The sequence below is a fragment of the Pan paniscus genome, chromosome 1, assembly GCF_029289425.2.
Source record: "Pan paniscus chromosome 1, NHGRI_mPanPan1-v2.0_pri, whole genome shotgun sequence".
NCBI classification, from domain to species: Eukaryota; Metazoa; Chordata; class Mammalia; order Primates; family Hominidae; genus Pan; species Pan paniscus.
Window position 1 is genome coordinate 195,513,258 of NC_073249.2, and position 18,442 is coordinate 195,531,699.

An 18,442-nucleotide genomic window follows, 5' to 3' on the forward strand; every position below is an offset into this window, starting at 1 on the left:
TCATATCTCAAGTAAAACATAAGAATGTTATATAAATGGAATCATAAAGTGTATAACCTTTTGAGATTAGCTTTTTTCACTCAGTATAATTTCTGGAGAGGGATGATCCAGGTTGCTGCATGTATGAATATTTTATTCTCATTCCTTTGTATTGTTGAGTAATATCCCATTATATGAATCTACCAGTCTAAGTTACTTTTTAGTCATACGGAGAATGAGTATCTTTTACTATAGTACCAAGTAATATTTTTTTATCCTGTGAGTTGTTTTTTCATATCCTTGGCACCTTTTCCTAATACCCCCTTTGTATTAGCTCTTTATCATATGTACTACAAATTCTTTTTCCAAACTTAACTCTGATTACAATGATTTTTGCAGTTAAGTTTTTAATTTTCATGTAGTGAAATATTCTTCTAGATTTTCTTCTAGTATTCTTATGGTTGCCTTTTTTAAAAATGTTAAAATCTTTAATTAAACCTTATTTTAGCATAAGAAGTTAGCAAGTTGAATCTTTGGATCCACCAGCAGTGTGATATAGTAGAAAGATCCAGGGGCTAGGAATCAGAAGGATTGGGTTCTAGTCTTGGCTATGCCACTACCTAGCCAAATCACTCTGGGCAGACAACCGGTCTGTGGAACCTGCCTTTTCGGCTTAACATAGTTTTGGTAAATAAATAAGATTATAGACTTATAACAGGATTCTCAAAAAAATGTTCAACAGATGCCTCTTTATGAAAAAAACTTAAAATATTATATATATTATATATGTTTGTATCACTTGCAATACTAATCCCATTTCATGCGCTATCTACTAGAAAACTCACACTGTCAGCCTCAGACAGAGGTAGCTTGCCCTCCCGCAAATCCTGTGTCTAAAGAAGTCAAGTGATTTGCCTAGGGTCACAGGTGAAGTCTAAGGAGGAGCTGGTTTCAGAAGTAAACCCAATTAGCTATACCCCAGTCTTCCTCCTGAGTCAGAGACCACAATTCTCTGCCCACTAAAAATGAACTGTCATCTTGTATTCATATCTATACATTAAAAAGAAAACAAAGGAATGAAAAACTACTGTCTGAAAAATGTACAGCCTATAATTAGGAGGTGGTGGGGTGTTAGCAGAGAGTAGAATCAGAGGGCTGAATTTCAAGTTATAAACTCCTACCTTGCTTCCGACAGCCTGGGATTTTGATAAAGGCCCCATAGTCTGTCACCATAGCAACCTATAAAGATGGGGGAAAAAAATCAATGTCACATACATGAGAATCTTTCTTCTGTAGCATTTAACCTAGTCTCCCCAAATTTGTACTTCATATTGACTGCCTCTGTATGCTACAAAACTGCCTAAAAATGATGCTCTGTCAAACATTCTTTCTGGGTTTTTTTTGAAATTTAGACTGACAGGTATGTGTGTACACATTAAAAACACTGGGAGATCAGAGTGTTATCACACGGTGTGATGATACTGAGGAATACCCAAATCCTATACCTAGTAAAATCACCAACAGAGTTTCATGAACAAAGGGAACATATTGATATTACCAGAGGAGTTTCATGAACAAAAGGAACAAAAAGCAAAAAACCAGGTAATAAAGTTATACTTTATATTAGCTAGGACTGAGGCCTCCAAACCCAATACAGAGAACTTTAATAAATTTGGGATGGATCACGCAGGGCATTCCTCCCCTCATACCTGAACTTCAAATCAAACCAGAGCATACAGCCTGTTACATTTAACTCCAAGTCTGAGTCTTGGGTTTCATCAAGACAACTAGATAAAAAGCCAATACATACACATCTGACAGAACCTGAAAAGATCTAATCAGAGAGAAAGAGTTGTCCCCTCAGTCTTCTGCAGAGTTGTCTAAGATGAAGTTAGAGGCTTGATGGGTCTATGTAATAGGCAACCAATAAATGTTAGTGATGAAAGGCCCAGAACCCTTGCCAGATAAATCATTAACCTAGGCTCTAGCTCTCTCTTCCCCCTGTAGCCTACCCCATCCCCCAACCTGTGGATCGAGGGTAATGTTGTCACTATATGCTGAATTTAACACTAAATGATTATTTGTAAAATATTCAATATAATCTTACATACATAAACTTTATTCTTTTCAGTGTCTTCAATTAGCTGCTTCATCTTGAGCACTGTTTCAGCTTCACCATAACTAAAACAAGGGGAGTAAATAAAACAATCCTGACTGCACTGCTATTTACTAATATATACTGAATACTCACTATATGCAAAATAATATTCAAAATGCTTTGCATAATCCTTATGTCACTGTACGGAGTTGGTACTATTATTCCTATCCAATAGATGACAAAAAGATGCATGAAGAGATTAAGTAACATATCGGAGGTCCAAAGCTAAATAAGTAGCAGAGCTGAGATTTGAATCCGGAGTCTTAATTACACTAGAGCTGCTCATAGGTCCCCTCTAACTATAAAATTCTAATGGCCAAAAGCAATGTGGTATCTGATATCCTATCTATTCCTAGCAACAATCCTAGAAAGCATATACAGTAGATCCTTATGTTGCAAATGAAGTGGAATAGTATAGGTGTATCTGGGTGCTGTGCCACGTGCCTGTAGTCCTAGCTACTCCAGAGGCTGAGGCTGGAGGGTGGCCTGAGGCCAGGAGTTGAATCCAGCCTGGATAACATAGCAAGACCCCATCTCTAAAAAAGCTTTAAAAAAAAAAAAAAAAACAGTATAGGTATAGAAAGTGAACATGCTTTGGAGTGAAAGATGTGGCTTCTAATCCTAGCTCTGCCATTTCCCACCTGTAGGATCTTGCACACAACTTGCCTTTCAGGGCCTAAGTTCCCATTTGTTCTCACTTTGCTGCTGCAGATAATAAATGATGTACATAAAGTGACTGACATAGGTATGTGGCACATAATGGACATTCAACAAAGTGTAGCTTTTCAATAATTTACAGTCTAAGACACTGAAGCACAAAAAGATTAGTGACTGGTAGGAAGGCACACAACTACTTGAGAGTTAGGGAGGCCAGGCACAGAGGCTCATGCCTGTAATCCTAGCACTTTGAAAGGGCAAGGCAGGTGGATCACCTGAGGTCAGGAGTTCAAGACCAGCCTGGCCAACATGGTGAAACCCCGTCTCTAATAAAAATACAAAAATTAGCTGGGTCTGGTGGTGGGCGTCTGTAATCCCAGCTACTCGGGAGGCTGAGACAGAAAAATCACTTGAACCTGGGAAGCAGAGGTTGCAGTGAGCCAAGATGGCGCCATTGTACTCCAGCCTGGGCAACAAGAATGATACTTCATCTCAAAAAAAAAAAAAAGAAAAAGAAAAAAAGTTAGGGATAGAACCTCGGTCCCTTGACTCCCTAGTCCAGTGCCTTATACTTAACCAAATATCATCATTACTCACTTCAATGTTAGGATGGAAATAGATAAAAACTTCCATTCTCATTTTTTAATGGAGACATCGGACGGAGCACTTGAATTAACTCTCCAAGACAAAACATGAAGAATGGGTTATGAACCAAAAGTTCTAAACTCATGTTCTATACTAATGAACATGTTATGCTGGGTTAGGAACCAGAGAGTCCCAAAGAAACAGTACAATCACACAGATGCTTAAAATTAAGGCAAGGTAGAGCCAACGAAATGACTTTAGAGATTAGCTGGTCCAGTTCTACCATGTTTCAAATGAGGAATGTAGAGATCAGAGATACAAAGTGCTTACCTGAGTTTACAAAGCAATTTGTTCTTTGTAAAAGAGGGCCACATAATAAAGATAAGTCTCCCAATTTTTAATTGAAATAAAAGCAAATCACTTCTTTCTGGACCAAGTGAAGGCACTTGGCTTTTGTTCCACAGTTCTAGAAAGAGGGCTGAAAAGTCTCATACTGTGTAACAACATTATTAAAGAGCATAATCATCCAACAAACTTAAAAGTAGCATCTGGGTCAGGCGCAGTGACTCACACCTATAATCCCAGCACTTTGGGAGGCTGAGGCAGGTGGATCACTTGAGGCCAGGAGTTCGAGACCAGCCTGGCCAACATGGTGAAACCCCATCTCTACTAAAAATACAAAATTTAGCTGGGCATGGCGGCACATGCCTGTAATCCCAGCTACTTGGGTAGCTGAGGCACGAAAATCGTTTGAACACAGGAGGTCACGGTTGCAGTGAGCCAAGATCATGCTACCGCACTCCAGCCTGGGTGACAGAGCAAGATTCTGTCAATAAATAAATAAATAAGTGAATAAATAAATAAATAAATCTGGAAGTTAGAGCCAAATTCACCTCACTGCTATAAATTAAGACAATCTCACTTTTCAATCCTGAAGCTCCAGTGTCACATTATGGTCTTTAGAGGTAATATAATAGACCTTAATTTGGCCTCTCCCAAAAGGAAAGGTTAATATGCTCCAGAATGGATGCACTCAACTGTTTAGGCATTGTTTCAGATTTCTAGCACCAGGTGTTTTCATCACTGTGTCTCCTAGGGTGCAATCACACCTGCCACAGATGATCACGCAGTCTGCCTGGTGTCCCAAGAATAATTAGTCAAATAGCTCAGGGGAAAAAATTCAGTAACTATCTCAACTGAATTCATTAGAGCTTGGGTAAAGTAAATTTCCCATCTTCAGATTATAGGTGGCAAATGGCCTTGAAACTTGTTATCACCATAATGTAAATGAAGAATTTGAGGCTCAGGGGCATAAGTTACTTGTTAAAAGTCACAAAGTTAGATAGTAGCACAGCCAAGTACAACACAGACTTTTTTTTTACTTCTAATCCAATGCTATTTCGACCTTACCAACATGAATCTCCCCTCAGCATTTCTTGGGCTATGGCAAGCCTAAGCCAAATCCCAAGTCTCATTGCTATGCTCGTACCCCCTACCATGTATTAATATAATGCACTCTGCTACCAACATGCTTCTCAGAGGATGACAGGATGAATATTGGCTTCTCAGCTATTTAATTACTAGGTCCCAAATCCCTGCTAAGTTCACCAAGAGAAGAGCTGGGACATGGGCTGAAACACCACCTTCTTCAAGGACAACTAGTCCTGTGAGTCTTGGGCTCCATTTTAAGCACCTATCTACTATGTACAAGATACCATGTCAGGTACTGTGAAATAAAGACAACTTTAAAAAAGGGATGCCCAGTCATTTTAAATAAATTTGAAGTAGTTACCAAGACATATGAGACAATCATGGCCTCTGCTCTACAGTCACTCACGATCTAGTAGTGGAGAGAGACACATACAAGTAATAGTAATACAAGACAGACCAGGATAAATGCTGTAACAGAGTTGTACCAACAAATGACTGTAGAACCACCAAATTTATCTATATTCCTCCTATAACTCAATTCAGTCAAAAGAATTCTCTTGGCTGGGTGCGGTGGCTCACATCTATAATCCCAGCACTTTGGGAGGCCAAGGCAGATGGATCACTTGAGGTCAGGAGTTCGAGACCAGCCTGGTCAACATGGTGAAAACCCATCTCTACTAAAAATACAAAAATTAGCCAGGTGTGGTGGCACGCGCCTGTAATCCCAGCTATTCAGGAGGTTGAGGCATGAGAATCGCTTGAACCCACTGCACTCCAGCCTGAGCGACAGAGGAAGACTCCATCTTAAAAAAAAAAAAGTATTCTCATGGGTCTTTTGGTTCCTCCACACATTTATGTACAATTGCACAACCCCAGCTGCAGTTTAGCAGAAAGTAAACTTGGAAAGAGGACCTGATTTAGAATCCTAGCTTTGCCATTTATTAATCCCTGGGCGATTACTTAACTTCTGAGAAGAGTCTCCTTATCTATCAAATAGAGTTAACAATTTCTTTGGAGAGATTCAATAAGACAGAATGTGTGAAAGTGCTAGCATAGATTAGGCTTACACCTTTTTTTTTTTCAATTTTAATGTAACTCCTCTTCTTTGTAAATATTGGGTACTCATTAAATGTTTATTGGATGAATATTCTGAAAAGTTTCTTCTTTCCAATTTATCATATTTCTCTTTCCCTAACTCCAAGTCACTTCTAAACCATCCCTTTTCAAAATATGCTGCTGAAATAGTAAGTTAGAACCATAAAGTTCTCTCTGAACATTCCTAAAGACCATCCATCCTTGATAGTAATATATAAAACCTACACTAATTCAAGCTCCATCTCATATAAGAAAGGTGTAGGTGGCCAGGCACAGTGGCTCACACCTGTAATCCCAGCACTTTGGGAGGCCGAGGTGGGCGGATCACCTGAGGTCAGGAGTTTGAAGTCAGCCTGGCCAACATGGCGAAACTCTGTCTCTACTAAAAATACAAAAAATTAGCCGGGCGTGGTGGCTGATGCCTCTAGTCCCTGCTACTCTGGAGGCTTAGGCAGCAGAATCACTTGAACCCGGAGGCGGAGGTTGCAGTGAGCCGAGATTGCACCACTGCACTCCAGCCTGAGTGACAGAGCGAGACTTTGTCCAAAAAAAAAAAAAAAGAGAAAGAAGAGAAGAGAAGAGAAAAGAAAAGAGCGAGCTGTAGGTTAGGATCCACTTTAGAAATCCGAGTTATTCTGTGGAGGGCAGAGTGTTCTTCCCTTTCTTTTGGGCAGCACCTGATGAGTGAGGGCTTCATGATCAGAAAAATCAGTTTCACCTCCAGTGCTACACTTCCTTCTTCTGAGCTCCGGTACCTTACTAACCTTTGGGGATACCATGAGCCATAAAGAAAAAGGACAGAGGCTTTAAAGAGCAGAGCTGTTTGCTATGTGTTAAAATGGTATTATACTTTGTATCTTGACTGTTATATTACAAGTTGGGATCAACTTAACAGAAGTCAAGAGCCACAATTACCTATAACTGACTGATAGTCACAAAGTCTGCCCTCCAAGACCTCACATTATTAGGATGTAAAACTTTTGTCAACCATATAAAGCAAGTATGAATGCCAAGTATGAATATCAAGTATAAATGATACCATTAAAATACTATAGGCTCAGGCCAGGTGCGATGGCTCACGCCTGATCCCAGCACTTTGGGAGGCTGAGGTGGGCAGATCACTTGAGCTCAGGAGTTCAAAAGACCAGCCTGGGCAACATAGTGAGACCTTGTCTCTGCAGAAAAATTAGCCAGGTGTTGTGGTGTGTGCCTGTAGTCCCAGCTACCTCGGGGGCTGAGTGGGACTCCGATCACTTAAAACCCAGGAGGTGGAAGTTGCAATTAGCCAAATCACACCATTGCAGTCCAGCCTGGGCAACAGAGTGAGATCTTGTCTCAAAAAAAGAAAAAAAAAAAAAAAAAAGAGGCCCAGTGTGGTGGCTCACACCTGTAATCCCAGCACTTTGGGAGGCCGAGGCGGGTGGATCACCTGAGGTCAGGAGACTAGCCTGGCCAACATGGTGAAACCTTGTCTCTACTAAAAGTACAAAATTTAGCTGGGTGTGGTGGTGGGCGCCTGTAATCCCAGCTACTTAGGAGGCTGAGGCAGGAGAATTGCTTGAACCTGGGAGGTGGAGGTTGCAGTGAGCAGTTGCAGTGAGCTGAGATCACACCATTGCACTCCAACCTGGGCAACAAGAGCAAAACTCCGTCTCAAACAAACAAACAAGCAAACTACATGCTCTTGTAAGACACTGAAAACAATTTTTTGGCTTTACTTTCACTTCAAGAGGAGGGAGCCAACATTAATTAATTCCTACTATGTCTCAGGCATTGTATTCTTATAGATGATAGCTTATTTAACCATCACAGTAATTCTATGGAAGAGAATTACTGTGAATAAATGGAACCTCCATTTAACAAATAAGAAAACTGAGGTTCAAAGAGATTAAGTGACACCCTAAAGGCTCACATAGCAAGCAAAAGAGCTGGGACTAGAATCCCGATTTTGTCTGGTTTCAAAGCCTCTGCTCTTGAAACAAATATGCCTTCTCTACCAAAGGTTGATAATTCATTCGGTCATCAAAAATGTATCAAGCACTTACTATTTTCTACCCATCCACCTAAGACTGAGATATACAACAAAACAGACAGAACTCAGCCCTCATGGAGCTTAGTGTCTTGTGAGGAAGATAGACATTAAACAAGTATATAATTAAATACAGTGTGAACCTATTTATTTATGATGGGTAAAAAAAATTCTGAGGAGACATTAGGGCTGAGACCTAAAGGATGAATACAAGATGATGGGAAAGTGGGTAGTTAAAAGGAAGAGTGTCTTAGTCTGTTTGTGCTGCTATAACAAAATACCATAGAAATTTATTTCTCACAATTCTGGAGGCTGGGAAGTTCAAGATCAAGGTGCCAGCAGATTTTGTGTTTGATAAGGGCTCACTGTCTGCTTCCAAGATGGCACCTTATTCCTGTGTCCTTTGGAGGTGACAAATGCTGTGTCTTCACACAGCAGAAGGAATGGAGGGGCCAGGCAGCTCCCTGTAGCCTCTTCTATAAGGGCATTAATCACATTTACAAGGGTAGAGCCTTCATGACTTAACCACTTCCCAAGTGATTAATACTTCTTAATACCACCTCTTAATACCCCCACATGGGGGACTAAAGTTCAACATGAACTTTGGTATTTCTCCAATATTCACTTTGAAGCCTAATCCCCAATTCAATGGTATCAAGAGGTGGGGCCCTTAGGCCCCTCATGAATGGATGAGTGCCTCATAAAAGGGCTCGAAAGGGTGAGTTCGCTCCTTCTGTCCCTTCCGTCATGTGAGGACACAGCATTTCTTCCCTCCAGAGGATGCAGCAGGAAGGTGCCATCTTGGAAACAGAGTAGTCTTCACTAGACACCAAATCTGCTGACAACTTGATCTTAGATTTCCCAGCCTCCAGAACTGTGAGAAATAAATTTCTGTTCTTTATAAATTACCCAATCTCAGGTATTTTGTTATAGCAGCACAGACTAAAAAGAAAACAGCATGTGCAAAAATCCTAAAGAGAGAGCAAGAACTCAGACTGTTCAAAGCTATTAAGGAGGCCAGTGTGTCTTGACTACGAGCACGGTAGAACAAACAACATTGTGAGAGCACCCAGCGGCAAGCTGTGGAAGGTCCATGTCTGTATTCAATTGTAATGAGAAGCTTCTGAAGAGCCGTGAGAAAGCAACATGTCCAACCTACTTTAAAAATCTTATTCTAGGCCAAGCACAGTGGCTCATGCCTGTAACCCCAGGACTTTGGGAGGCTGAAGTGGGAGTATCACTTAAGCCCAGGAGTTTGAGACCAGCCTGGGCAACATAGTGAGACCCCAGCTCAATTTTTAAAAAAGAATTAAAAAACAAAAACAAAAACAAAAATCTTATGCTAGCTACAATGTGAAGAACAGACTGGAGAGGAGCTACGATGAAGCAGGGATCCCAGTAAAGACCAGGCAAGAGATAGTGAGTTTTAACTAATAGGGTGTCAAGGGGATAAAGAAGTACATAGACCAGAGATATAATTAGGACTTGCAAATAGACTGGAGTGGGAGGGAAAATCAAAATCAAATCAAGAAGAGAAATCAAGGATGATGGCCAGATGCGTAGTCTGGCAACCTGCAGGATAGTGGTTCTATTCGTTGAGGTGAAAACATCTAGAAGAGAAACAATTTTTTGAGTGTCTCAGTATGTTCTGTGTTACTTTAACAGAATACCAGAGACTGGATAATTTATAAAGAAATGAAATTTATTTGGCTCATAGTTCTGGAGGTTGGAAAGTCCAAGAGCAAGGTGCCAGCATCTGGCAAGAATCTTCTTGTTGTGTCATCCCATGGTGGAAGGTAAGAGGGTAAGAAGGAGAGAAAGAGATCAAACTCACAGCCTCAAGCCTTTCAATAATTGGCATTAATCCATTCAGGAGGGTGGAGCCCTCAAGAACTAAATACCTCCTACTAGGCCCTACCTCCCAACGTTGATGCACTGGAGATTAAGTTTCCAAAACATGCTTTTTAGGGGACACATTCAAACCACAGCAGTGAAAAAATAAATTTATTTTAAAACATAAATTACACATGCTGGTATTCCAATGACGATGTCAACTACGCACTTAAATATCTGGAGCTTAGAGAAGGCACATGTGATTGCCAGATGTTCCGCTGGCCCTTCCCATTTAAGCTGTAATGCTCAAGACAGACTTAAGTGGACAGGAACAACAAACCCAGTTGTCACCCTTAATCTATTTTAACATAAATGGTGGGTTTTCAAAGCACAAAAGAATATACCTCTCCTTGGAAAATAGTGTAGAGAGCAGGCAAGTTTTCCATGGTCTCAGGCCTTCCTGAATTCATCCTTAATATTCTATGGCTCCTCCATTTCTCTTCTATTAAAGCTAATACAAGTGTCCTGTCATAAAGAAATCAGACACCAATTAGAGAGATATCTGCGTTAAAGAAATGAATATGCAGACAATCCACAGCTATTCTCTACAGAATAATACCACTAGATTTAACACCATATACTTTTATCCAAATCTCTTTTGTTTATTCTAATTGTGGGGAGTTTTGGAAACCTTGATCCTATTTCTCAACAATTTGTTACTTACCCAAGGCCATTAGGCTACTAATTTTGTTGTGTTTGGTTTTTTTAAATTGCTATTTTTGCTATTTTTTTGCCGGGGAAGAATTTTGGGGGAGGGTGGGAAAAGATGTTAAGTATGTTTGACCGGATCTCGAAAAAATGGAATAACAGAAATAAAAACATTAATGCAGCACTTACTATGTCCAGGCACTGTGCTAAGCACTAGACATGCAATCTCATTTAATTCTCAAAACTCAGGCTGGGTATGGTGGCTCACACCTGTAATCCCAGCACTGTGGGAGCTGAGGTTGGACGATCTCAGGATCAGGAGTTCGTGATCCTGTTGGCCAGCCTGGCCAACATGGCGAAATCCCATCTCTACTAAAAATACAAAAATTAGCCAGGCATACTGGCAGGAGCCTGTAAGTCCCAGCTACTTGGGAGGCTGAGGGAGGAGAATCACTTGAACCTGGGAGGCAGAGGCTGCAGTGAGAGATCACACCACTGCACCCCAGACTAAGGAACAGAGCGAACTCCATCTCAAAAACAAAACAAAACAATTCTCAAAACTCTTAAAATGTAAGTTCTATTACTATTATATTATACAGATGAGAGAACAAAGGCTTCCAGAAGTCAAATTACTAAGCATGTCAAAAAGCCAGGAAATGGGGAGTCAAACTGGCTGACTCCAGAGTCCATTCTCTTAACTACTATGCTAGGTATTAAATCTGAAGTGACTTCAAAGAGAAAAGGGCTTACTTTTTTTTTCTTGATAAAATTAAAACACATACACACTGTGAAAGTTCAGATAATAAAAAAATTCAGATAATACATTAATAATAAAGAAAATGAAATCACCTGTAATTCAATTTGATCTATATTCTTACAGTTTTTTTATATGTAGAAGTGGTTTTTTAATGGAATCATGAAATCATTTTCTTATTACAGCAATTCATACGCATACACAACTTTTTGTTAACACGCACCTAATAATCCATTGTTGGATGTACCAAATTCATTTAACTATTTCTGAATTATGTGAAAATGCAGATTGCAGTTCAGTAGGTCTGAGGTGTTACCCGAGATAATGCATTTTCAACCAGCTACTAGGTGACACTGATGCTGCCTAAGTAGCAAAACTTACAGCTTTGGATACTTACCTTAGAGATAATCTTGCTCAGCCTCCTGATCTTAAACAGAGGGGAAACCAGCAATCTAGCGGCTCTTAAACATGCCTCTTTACTCTGTTGGATAAATCACTGCCAAGATAAATCTAATGGTACTATCCTCAGTTCTCTTTCCTCCCAATTATATTTGACACCAGTAAGACCTGAAATTATTTTTCTTGTGTTTTCACAGGTAAATACTTTCTTCTCTCCTCAACCCCCACTGCTTCCTTTCACTTTCAGAGGATGACTTGATGTCCTGATTTTGGTAAGTATTCCTGATTTACAATGACCATCCATTAAATTGACAGCTTCACTTGAAACAGAAATGAAAGAAAATCCTTTCAGGACATCCAAATCCTTGTTCTAGTATTATCCCACAGCTCAGGAGCATCCCTGTCCTCAAGCTCCCTAAGATAATCTTATATCCTTATAATAAACTTGCCCTTTTCTGCTTCGGTCAGCCAAAGTGTCTTTTTATTACTGTACTAAAAGTACACAGAGCTAATACAGGCAGATTTGTCAGTTCTCAAGACATAGCTCATAAACAGGTTAATTCCAAGTTTTACATTCTGGTTAAATCCTGCCTCTTCCATTTCATAGCAATACAATCTCATCTCTAGCCTGTCCTTTCCCTCTGTCCAGTATCCCTCACCTCACATGCTAGAACAGGAGTTACTAATCTATCAGGTTCTATCAGGAGACTTTTATTATCCCTCCAACACTTGAAACGTATTAGTGAGGTACAGAATCCATAGGGGCACCAGCAGCTGAAACATCTAAATTAACTTCAAACATCTTAATCTATCATCTGTTACTCTACACACAAAGGTCATAGGCCAGGTGCAGTGGCTCATGCCTGTAATCCCAGCACTTTGGGAGGCCAAGGCGGGTGGATCATCTGAGGTCAGGAGTTCGAGACCAGCCTGGCCAACACGGTGAAACCCCATCTCTACTAAAATACAAAAAATGAGCCGGGCATGGTGGTGCACACCTGTGGTCCCAACTACTTGGGAGGCTGAGGCAGGGGAATTGCTTGAACCCAGGAGGCAGAGGTTGCAGTGAGCCGAGATTGAGCCACTGCACTCCAGCCTGATGACACAGTGAGACTCCGTCTCCAAAAAAAAAAAACAACAAAAATCAGCCAGGCGTGATGGCAGGCGCCTGTAATCCCAGCTACTCTGGAGGCAGGAGAATCGCTTGAACTGGTGAGGTAGAGGCTGCAGTGGGCCGAGATCAGGCCACTGCACTCCAGCCTGGGCAACAGAGCAAGATTCCATCTCAAAAAAAAAAAAAAAAAAAGTCTAAAGCAGAAATGAATTTACATTGTTGCTTACAGACTTCTGCTGTGATAAGCATATAAAAAGCTAGGTTTAATGCTCCCAGATTTATACCTCCTGTAGAACAGTGGCCTAAGAAACCCCATGCAATTCTTCAAGAAGGAAACTGGGGCCAGGTGCAGTGGCTCACGACTGTAATCGTGGGAAGCTAAGGCGGGAGGATCACTTGAGGCCAGGAGTTCAAGGCCAGCCTGGACAACACAGTGAGACTCTATCTCTACTTAAAAAAAAAAAAAAATCAGCCAGGCACAGTGGCTCACGCCTGTAATCCCAGTGCTTTGGGAGGCCGAGGCGGGCGGATCACAAGGTCAAGAGTTCGAGACCATCCCGGCCAACATAGTGAAACCCCATCTCTACTAAAAATACAAAAATTAGCTAGGCGTGGTGGTGCGCACCTGTAGTCCCAGCTACTTGGGAGGCTGAGGCAGGAGAATTGCTTGAACCCGGGAGGCGGAGACTGCAGTGAGCCGAGATCGCCCCACTACAGTCTAGCCTGGTGACAGAGCGAGACTCCGTCTCAAAAAAAAAAAAAAAAGAAAAAAAGAAAAAAAATCAGCCAGGTGTGGTGACACCAGCCTATAATCCCAGCTACTTGGGAGGCTGAAGCAAGAGGATCGCTTGAGCCAAGGAGATCAAGGCTGCAGTGAGGTACGATCATGCCAATGCAATCCAGCCTGGGCGACACAGTGAGACCTTATCTCAAAAAAAAACTGGCATGCATTTTTGAGGGAAAGCCTGAAATATAACAGTACAGTAGTCCTCCCATCCACAGTTGTACTTTCCACAGTTGCAGTTACTCACAGTCTACCACAGTCCAAAAACACCAAATGAAAAATTCCAGAAATAAACAATTCATAAGCTTAAAACTGTTATGTTGTTCTTATTAGTGTGATGAAATCTTGTGCCATCCCACTCTGTTCCATCTGGGATATGAATCATCCCCTTTATCCAGCGTATCCATGCTGCATACACTAGTCACTCAGTGTATATTAAGTGCCCATTAGTCACATAGTAGCCATCTTGGTTATCAGACTGACTGTTGAAGTATCTCTGCTTGTGTTCAAATAATTCTTTCTTTACTTAATAATGGCCACGAAGCAGAGTAGTAATGCTGGCAATTTTGGTATGCCAAAGAGAAGCTGTAAACTGCTTCCTTTAAGTGAAAGGGTGAAAGTTCTCAAGGGGAAAAAAAAATTGTATGCTAAGGTTGCTAAGATCTATAGTAAGAATGAATCTTCGATGTCTGAAATTGTGAGGAAGAAAAAAACATTCATGTTAGTTTTGCTGTTGCACCTCAAACTGCTAAAGTTATAGCCACAGTGTATGATAAGTGCTTAGTTAAGATGGAGAAGGCATTAAATTTGTGGGTAGAAAATACAAACAGAAACGTCTTCCAATTGATAGCAACTTGGTTCAGCAGTGCCCACAATTTTAGGGATCCAATGGGGGTCTTGGAATGTATCCCCCATGAACAAGGGAGTATGACTATAACAGGTTTACAATTTCAGGAAAGTAAATGGTTGTCATTTTTTAAACATGGAATATAAAACTTTTTTTCAAATTCTGTAGAAACTGAGGGTTCTATTGCGGTTACTCAGAGGCTCCTTAGTTAATCCAAATTTATTTTTAAAAAGTCAACTTCCAGGCCAGGTACAGTAGCTCACACCTGTAATTCCAGCACTTTGGAAGGCGGAGGTGGAAGGAATGCTTAAGCCCAGAAGTTCGAGGCCAGCCTGGGCAACACAGCGACACCCCATCTCCACAAAATATTTTTTAAAAAAAAGAAAAGAAAATTATGGCTGGGCATGGTGGCTCACGCCTGTATCCCAGCACTTTGGAAGGCCAAGGTGGGTGGATCGCTTGAGGTCAGGAGTTCAAGACCAGCCTGGACAACACGGTAAAACCCTATCTCTACTAAAAATACAAAAAATAAAATAAATTAGCTCGGCATAGTGGCACCTGCCTATTGTCCCAGCTACTCAGGAGGCTGAGGCAGGAGGATCACTTGAGCCCAAGAGATGGAGAGTGCACTGAGCCGTGATCATACCACTGCACTCCAGCCTAGAAGACAAAATGAAACCCTGTCTCAAAAAAAAGAAATTAAAAAAAAAAGTCAACTCTGAAATATCTAGGTCACCACAAGGTCCCAGACCAGTGAGGCTGCCTCTAAGTCAACCAACCAGAGGTGAGCCTCCATACCAAAGGCTGAGGGAGTAGAACCCCCAAAAAAACTAGAGCTGGGAGAAGTCCCACTCAGAGCAGTTGGGTAGAAGCCTCTCCTCAGTAATTAGGCAAGGTCAATTATTACTGATTCACAGTTAATCTCCCAACCTTATGGTGGGCCACAGTGAAAGGGGGAGTGAGTGAGAATTACTGCAAGGGTGCCTACTGTAACAACGTATTCTGCTTTGATCCAGTTTACATATTAAAATTCTGTGTAAGATTTCACTTGGAAAAAAAAAGAGTTCTGCTACTTTTAAAGAGTATACAGCTGTGCGCGGTGGCTCACGCCTGTAATCCCAGCACTTTGGGAGGCTGAGGCAGGTGGATCACGAGGTCAGGAGATCAAGACCATCCTGGCTAACACAGTGAAACTCCATCTCTACTAAAAATACAAATAATTAGCCGGGCGTGGCAGCGGGCACCTGTAATCCCAGCTACTTGGCAGGCTGAGGCAGGAGAATGGCGTGAACCTGGGAGGTGGAGCTTGCAGTGAACCAAGATCGTACCATTGTACTCCAGCCTGGGCGACAGAGCGAGAGTCCGTCTAAAAAAAAAAATAAGAGTATATAACATTGAGCCAGGCACGGTGGCTCACACCTGTTAATACCAGCACTTTGGGAGGCCATGGCGGGTGGATCACTAGAGTCCAGGAGTTCGAGAACAGCCTGGGCAACACGATGAAACCCCACCTCTACTAAAAATACGAAAATTAGCTGGGCATTGTGGTGGGCACCTGTAATCCCAGCTACTCAGGAGACTGAGACAGGAGAACCACTTGAACATGGGAGGTGGAGGTTGCAGCGAGCCGAGATCATGCCACTGCACTCCACCCTGGGCAACTCCACCCTGGGCAACAGAGACTCTGTCTCAGAAAGAAAAAAAAAAAGAGTATATAACATTAAGATAGATACAGTCAGTCAGACAGGACCACATTCATACACTTAAAAGAGCCAGTAAGTTGACAAGGATTGAGGTACACCATTTGGAGTTGCCTTGCAATAGCTCTGAATGCAGAACAAAGCATTTTGCTTGCATGTTTTAAACAACTGTGTTACATAGGGAAGCAACAGGGGACCAATTACTAGCCACTCTCTTTCCAAAACAAGGGACAGAGAAAGGAAAGTATGGGATGGAAGTAAAGGATACAGGAGAAGAAATGGTGGCCCAGAGTGAGGTCAGAGTCTATGCTGGGTGAGGAGGAAATCTACAAAGAGAACTGCAATATAGGGAAGAGTAGGGTGATGAAGGCACACACTGGAGCAGCCCAGAATGGGTAGTCAGAGCTCGAACATCAAGAGGTGGGGCCTGAGGATCAAAGAAGTAATGCAATGTTAATTTCATAATGTTGGTAATTACACTGTGGCTATAGAGGAGAATGTCCTTGTTTGTAGGAAAAAAAGTTTTCAGGGCTGTTGGGGTATTGGGTCAGCAATTTAACTCAAATAATTCAGAAAAATGTTATCTGTACATGCTTCCATAATTTTGTGATAGTTTCAAAAAAAAATTTTTAAGTACACATGCAACTGGGAAAAAAACCCTACACATCCTGTCCTCCTATCCCCCAAGCAATGAAAAGTTTAAAGAACAATATTAAATTGGCCAGACATTTTATAGCCTTTTTGGAACTTCATTTAATGTGTCACCTTACTGACCTGGTCAAGATTTTTGTTATCATTTTCCAGCTTGTTTGGATTTAGATTTTTTTGTTACTTGAGTACTAATTGACTAGAACCCTAAGAATTTGAAGGAATTTTAGTTTATCTTTAAGCTGTGCTGGAATTGTGAGCAAAGTAAGCTAACTAAAACTACTAGGATATGAACAGAGACAGAATAATGACTCCAGAGCCTGCACTGTTTGCTTTGTTTTTTGTTTTGAGGCAGGGTCTCACTCTGTTGTCCAGGCTGGAGTACAATGGTCCAAACATGGCTCCCTGCAGCCTTGACCTCCTGGGCTCAAGCTATCCTCCCGCCCCAGCCTCCCAAGTAGCTGGGACAGAAACACACCAACGAGCTTGGCTGATTTTTTTTTTGGCGGGGGGGGCTAGAGACTGGATCTCATTATGTTGCCCAGTCTGGTCTTGAACTCCTGGCTCAAGCAATCCTCCTACCTCAGCCTCCCAAAGTGCTGAGATTACAGGCATGAGCCATGGCACCCGGCCAAGAGCCTGCATTCTTAAGCACTATACCTCAAAAAGAATTCACAATCGAATATGGTTTGGCTTTGTGTCCTCACCCAAATTTCATCTTGAACTGTAATCCCCACATGTTGGGGGAGGGACCTAGTGGGAGGTGACTGGATCATGGCGGTTTCCCACAGTCTGTTCTCATGATAGTGAGGGAGTTTTCACGAGATCTGATGGTTTAAATGTGGCAGTTTCTCTTGCTCTCTCTCTCTCTCCTCTGACACCACTTAAGACGTGCCTTGCTTCCCCTTCACCTTCTGCCATGAGTTATAAGTTTCCTGAGGACTCCCCAGCAATTCAGAACTGTGAGTCAATTAAACCTTTCTCCTTTATAATTACCCAGTCTCAGGGAGTTCTTTAGAGCAGTGTGAAAATGGGCTAATACACGGTCTAAATCTAAACTTTGTAGAGTATAGCTCTAACACTAACTAGGTCCCAACATCAGAGGAATCAATGTGGATATCATTCATGGAAGAGCTAGGATGAACAAGGTCTGGATCCATTCATTCAAACATGAAACCAAGGACCATTTCTTATTTGATTTTGTGTTCCTCGGGTCTGGTATACTACAAGTACTGAGTTTTTTTTAAATGAGTGAACTGAGCCTCACTATATGCCAAGCACAGGTAGAGAAAGAGGGGGGAACACGTTCTGGTCTAAAGGATATAGAAGAAGAAGGAGCTAGGTCCCATTTAATATGTTGGACAGATCAACAGATGGAACACTTTATTTTTTATTTTTTATTTTTTTTTAAGATGGAGTCTCACTCTGTTGCCCAGGCTGGAGTGCAGTGGTGCGATCTCGACTCACTGCAACCTCTGCTTCCCGGGTTCAAGTGATTCTCTCACCTCTGCCTCCCAAGTAGCTGGGACTACAGGCATGCAACACCATGCCCAGCTAATTTGTGTACTTTTAGTAGAGACATGGTTTCACCATGTTGGCCAGGTTGGTCTCAAACTCCTGACCTCAAGTGATCTGCTCGCCTCGGCCTCCCAAAGTGTTAGGATTACAGGTGTGAACCACCGCACCCAGCCGGGACACTTTCAAATGTCAAACTGGCGGTC

General features: G+C 41.6%; 1 protein-coding gene across 6 annotated transcripts in view; it reads right to left on the bottom strand.

The window, feature by feature from the left end:
- ZCCHC17 (zinc finger CCHC-type containing 17) overlaps window positions 1-18,442 on the bottom strand; it is a 68,255-nt gene that overhangs the window by 44,847 nt on the left and 4,966 nt on the right. For 2 of the 6 annotated variants that reach the window (XM_003828119.6, XM_008953463.5), the window contains exons 2-3: window positions 10,172-10,292; window positions 1,161-1,218 (exon numbers count right to left, since the gene is read on the bottom strand). In XM_003828119.6, the coding sequence (XP_003828167.2) occupies window positions 1,161-1,218; window positions 10,172-10,237 (124 nt within the window). In that variant the 5' untranslated portion in view covers window positions 10,238-10,292. Of the gene's footprint in view, window positions 1-1,160; window positions 1,219-2,090; window positions 2,161-10,171; window positions 10,293-18,442 lie in introns of those variants that run through there. The other 4 variants (XM_055103386.2, XM_055103391.2, XM_055103383.2 and 1 more) reach the window with 3 other exon arrangements.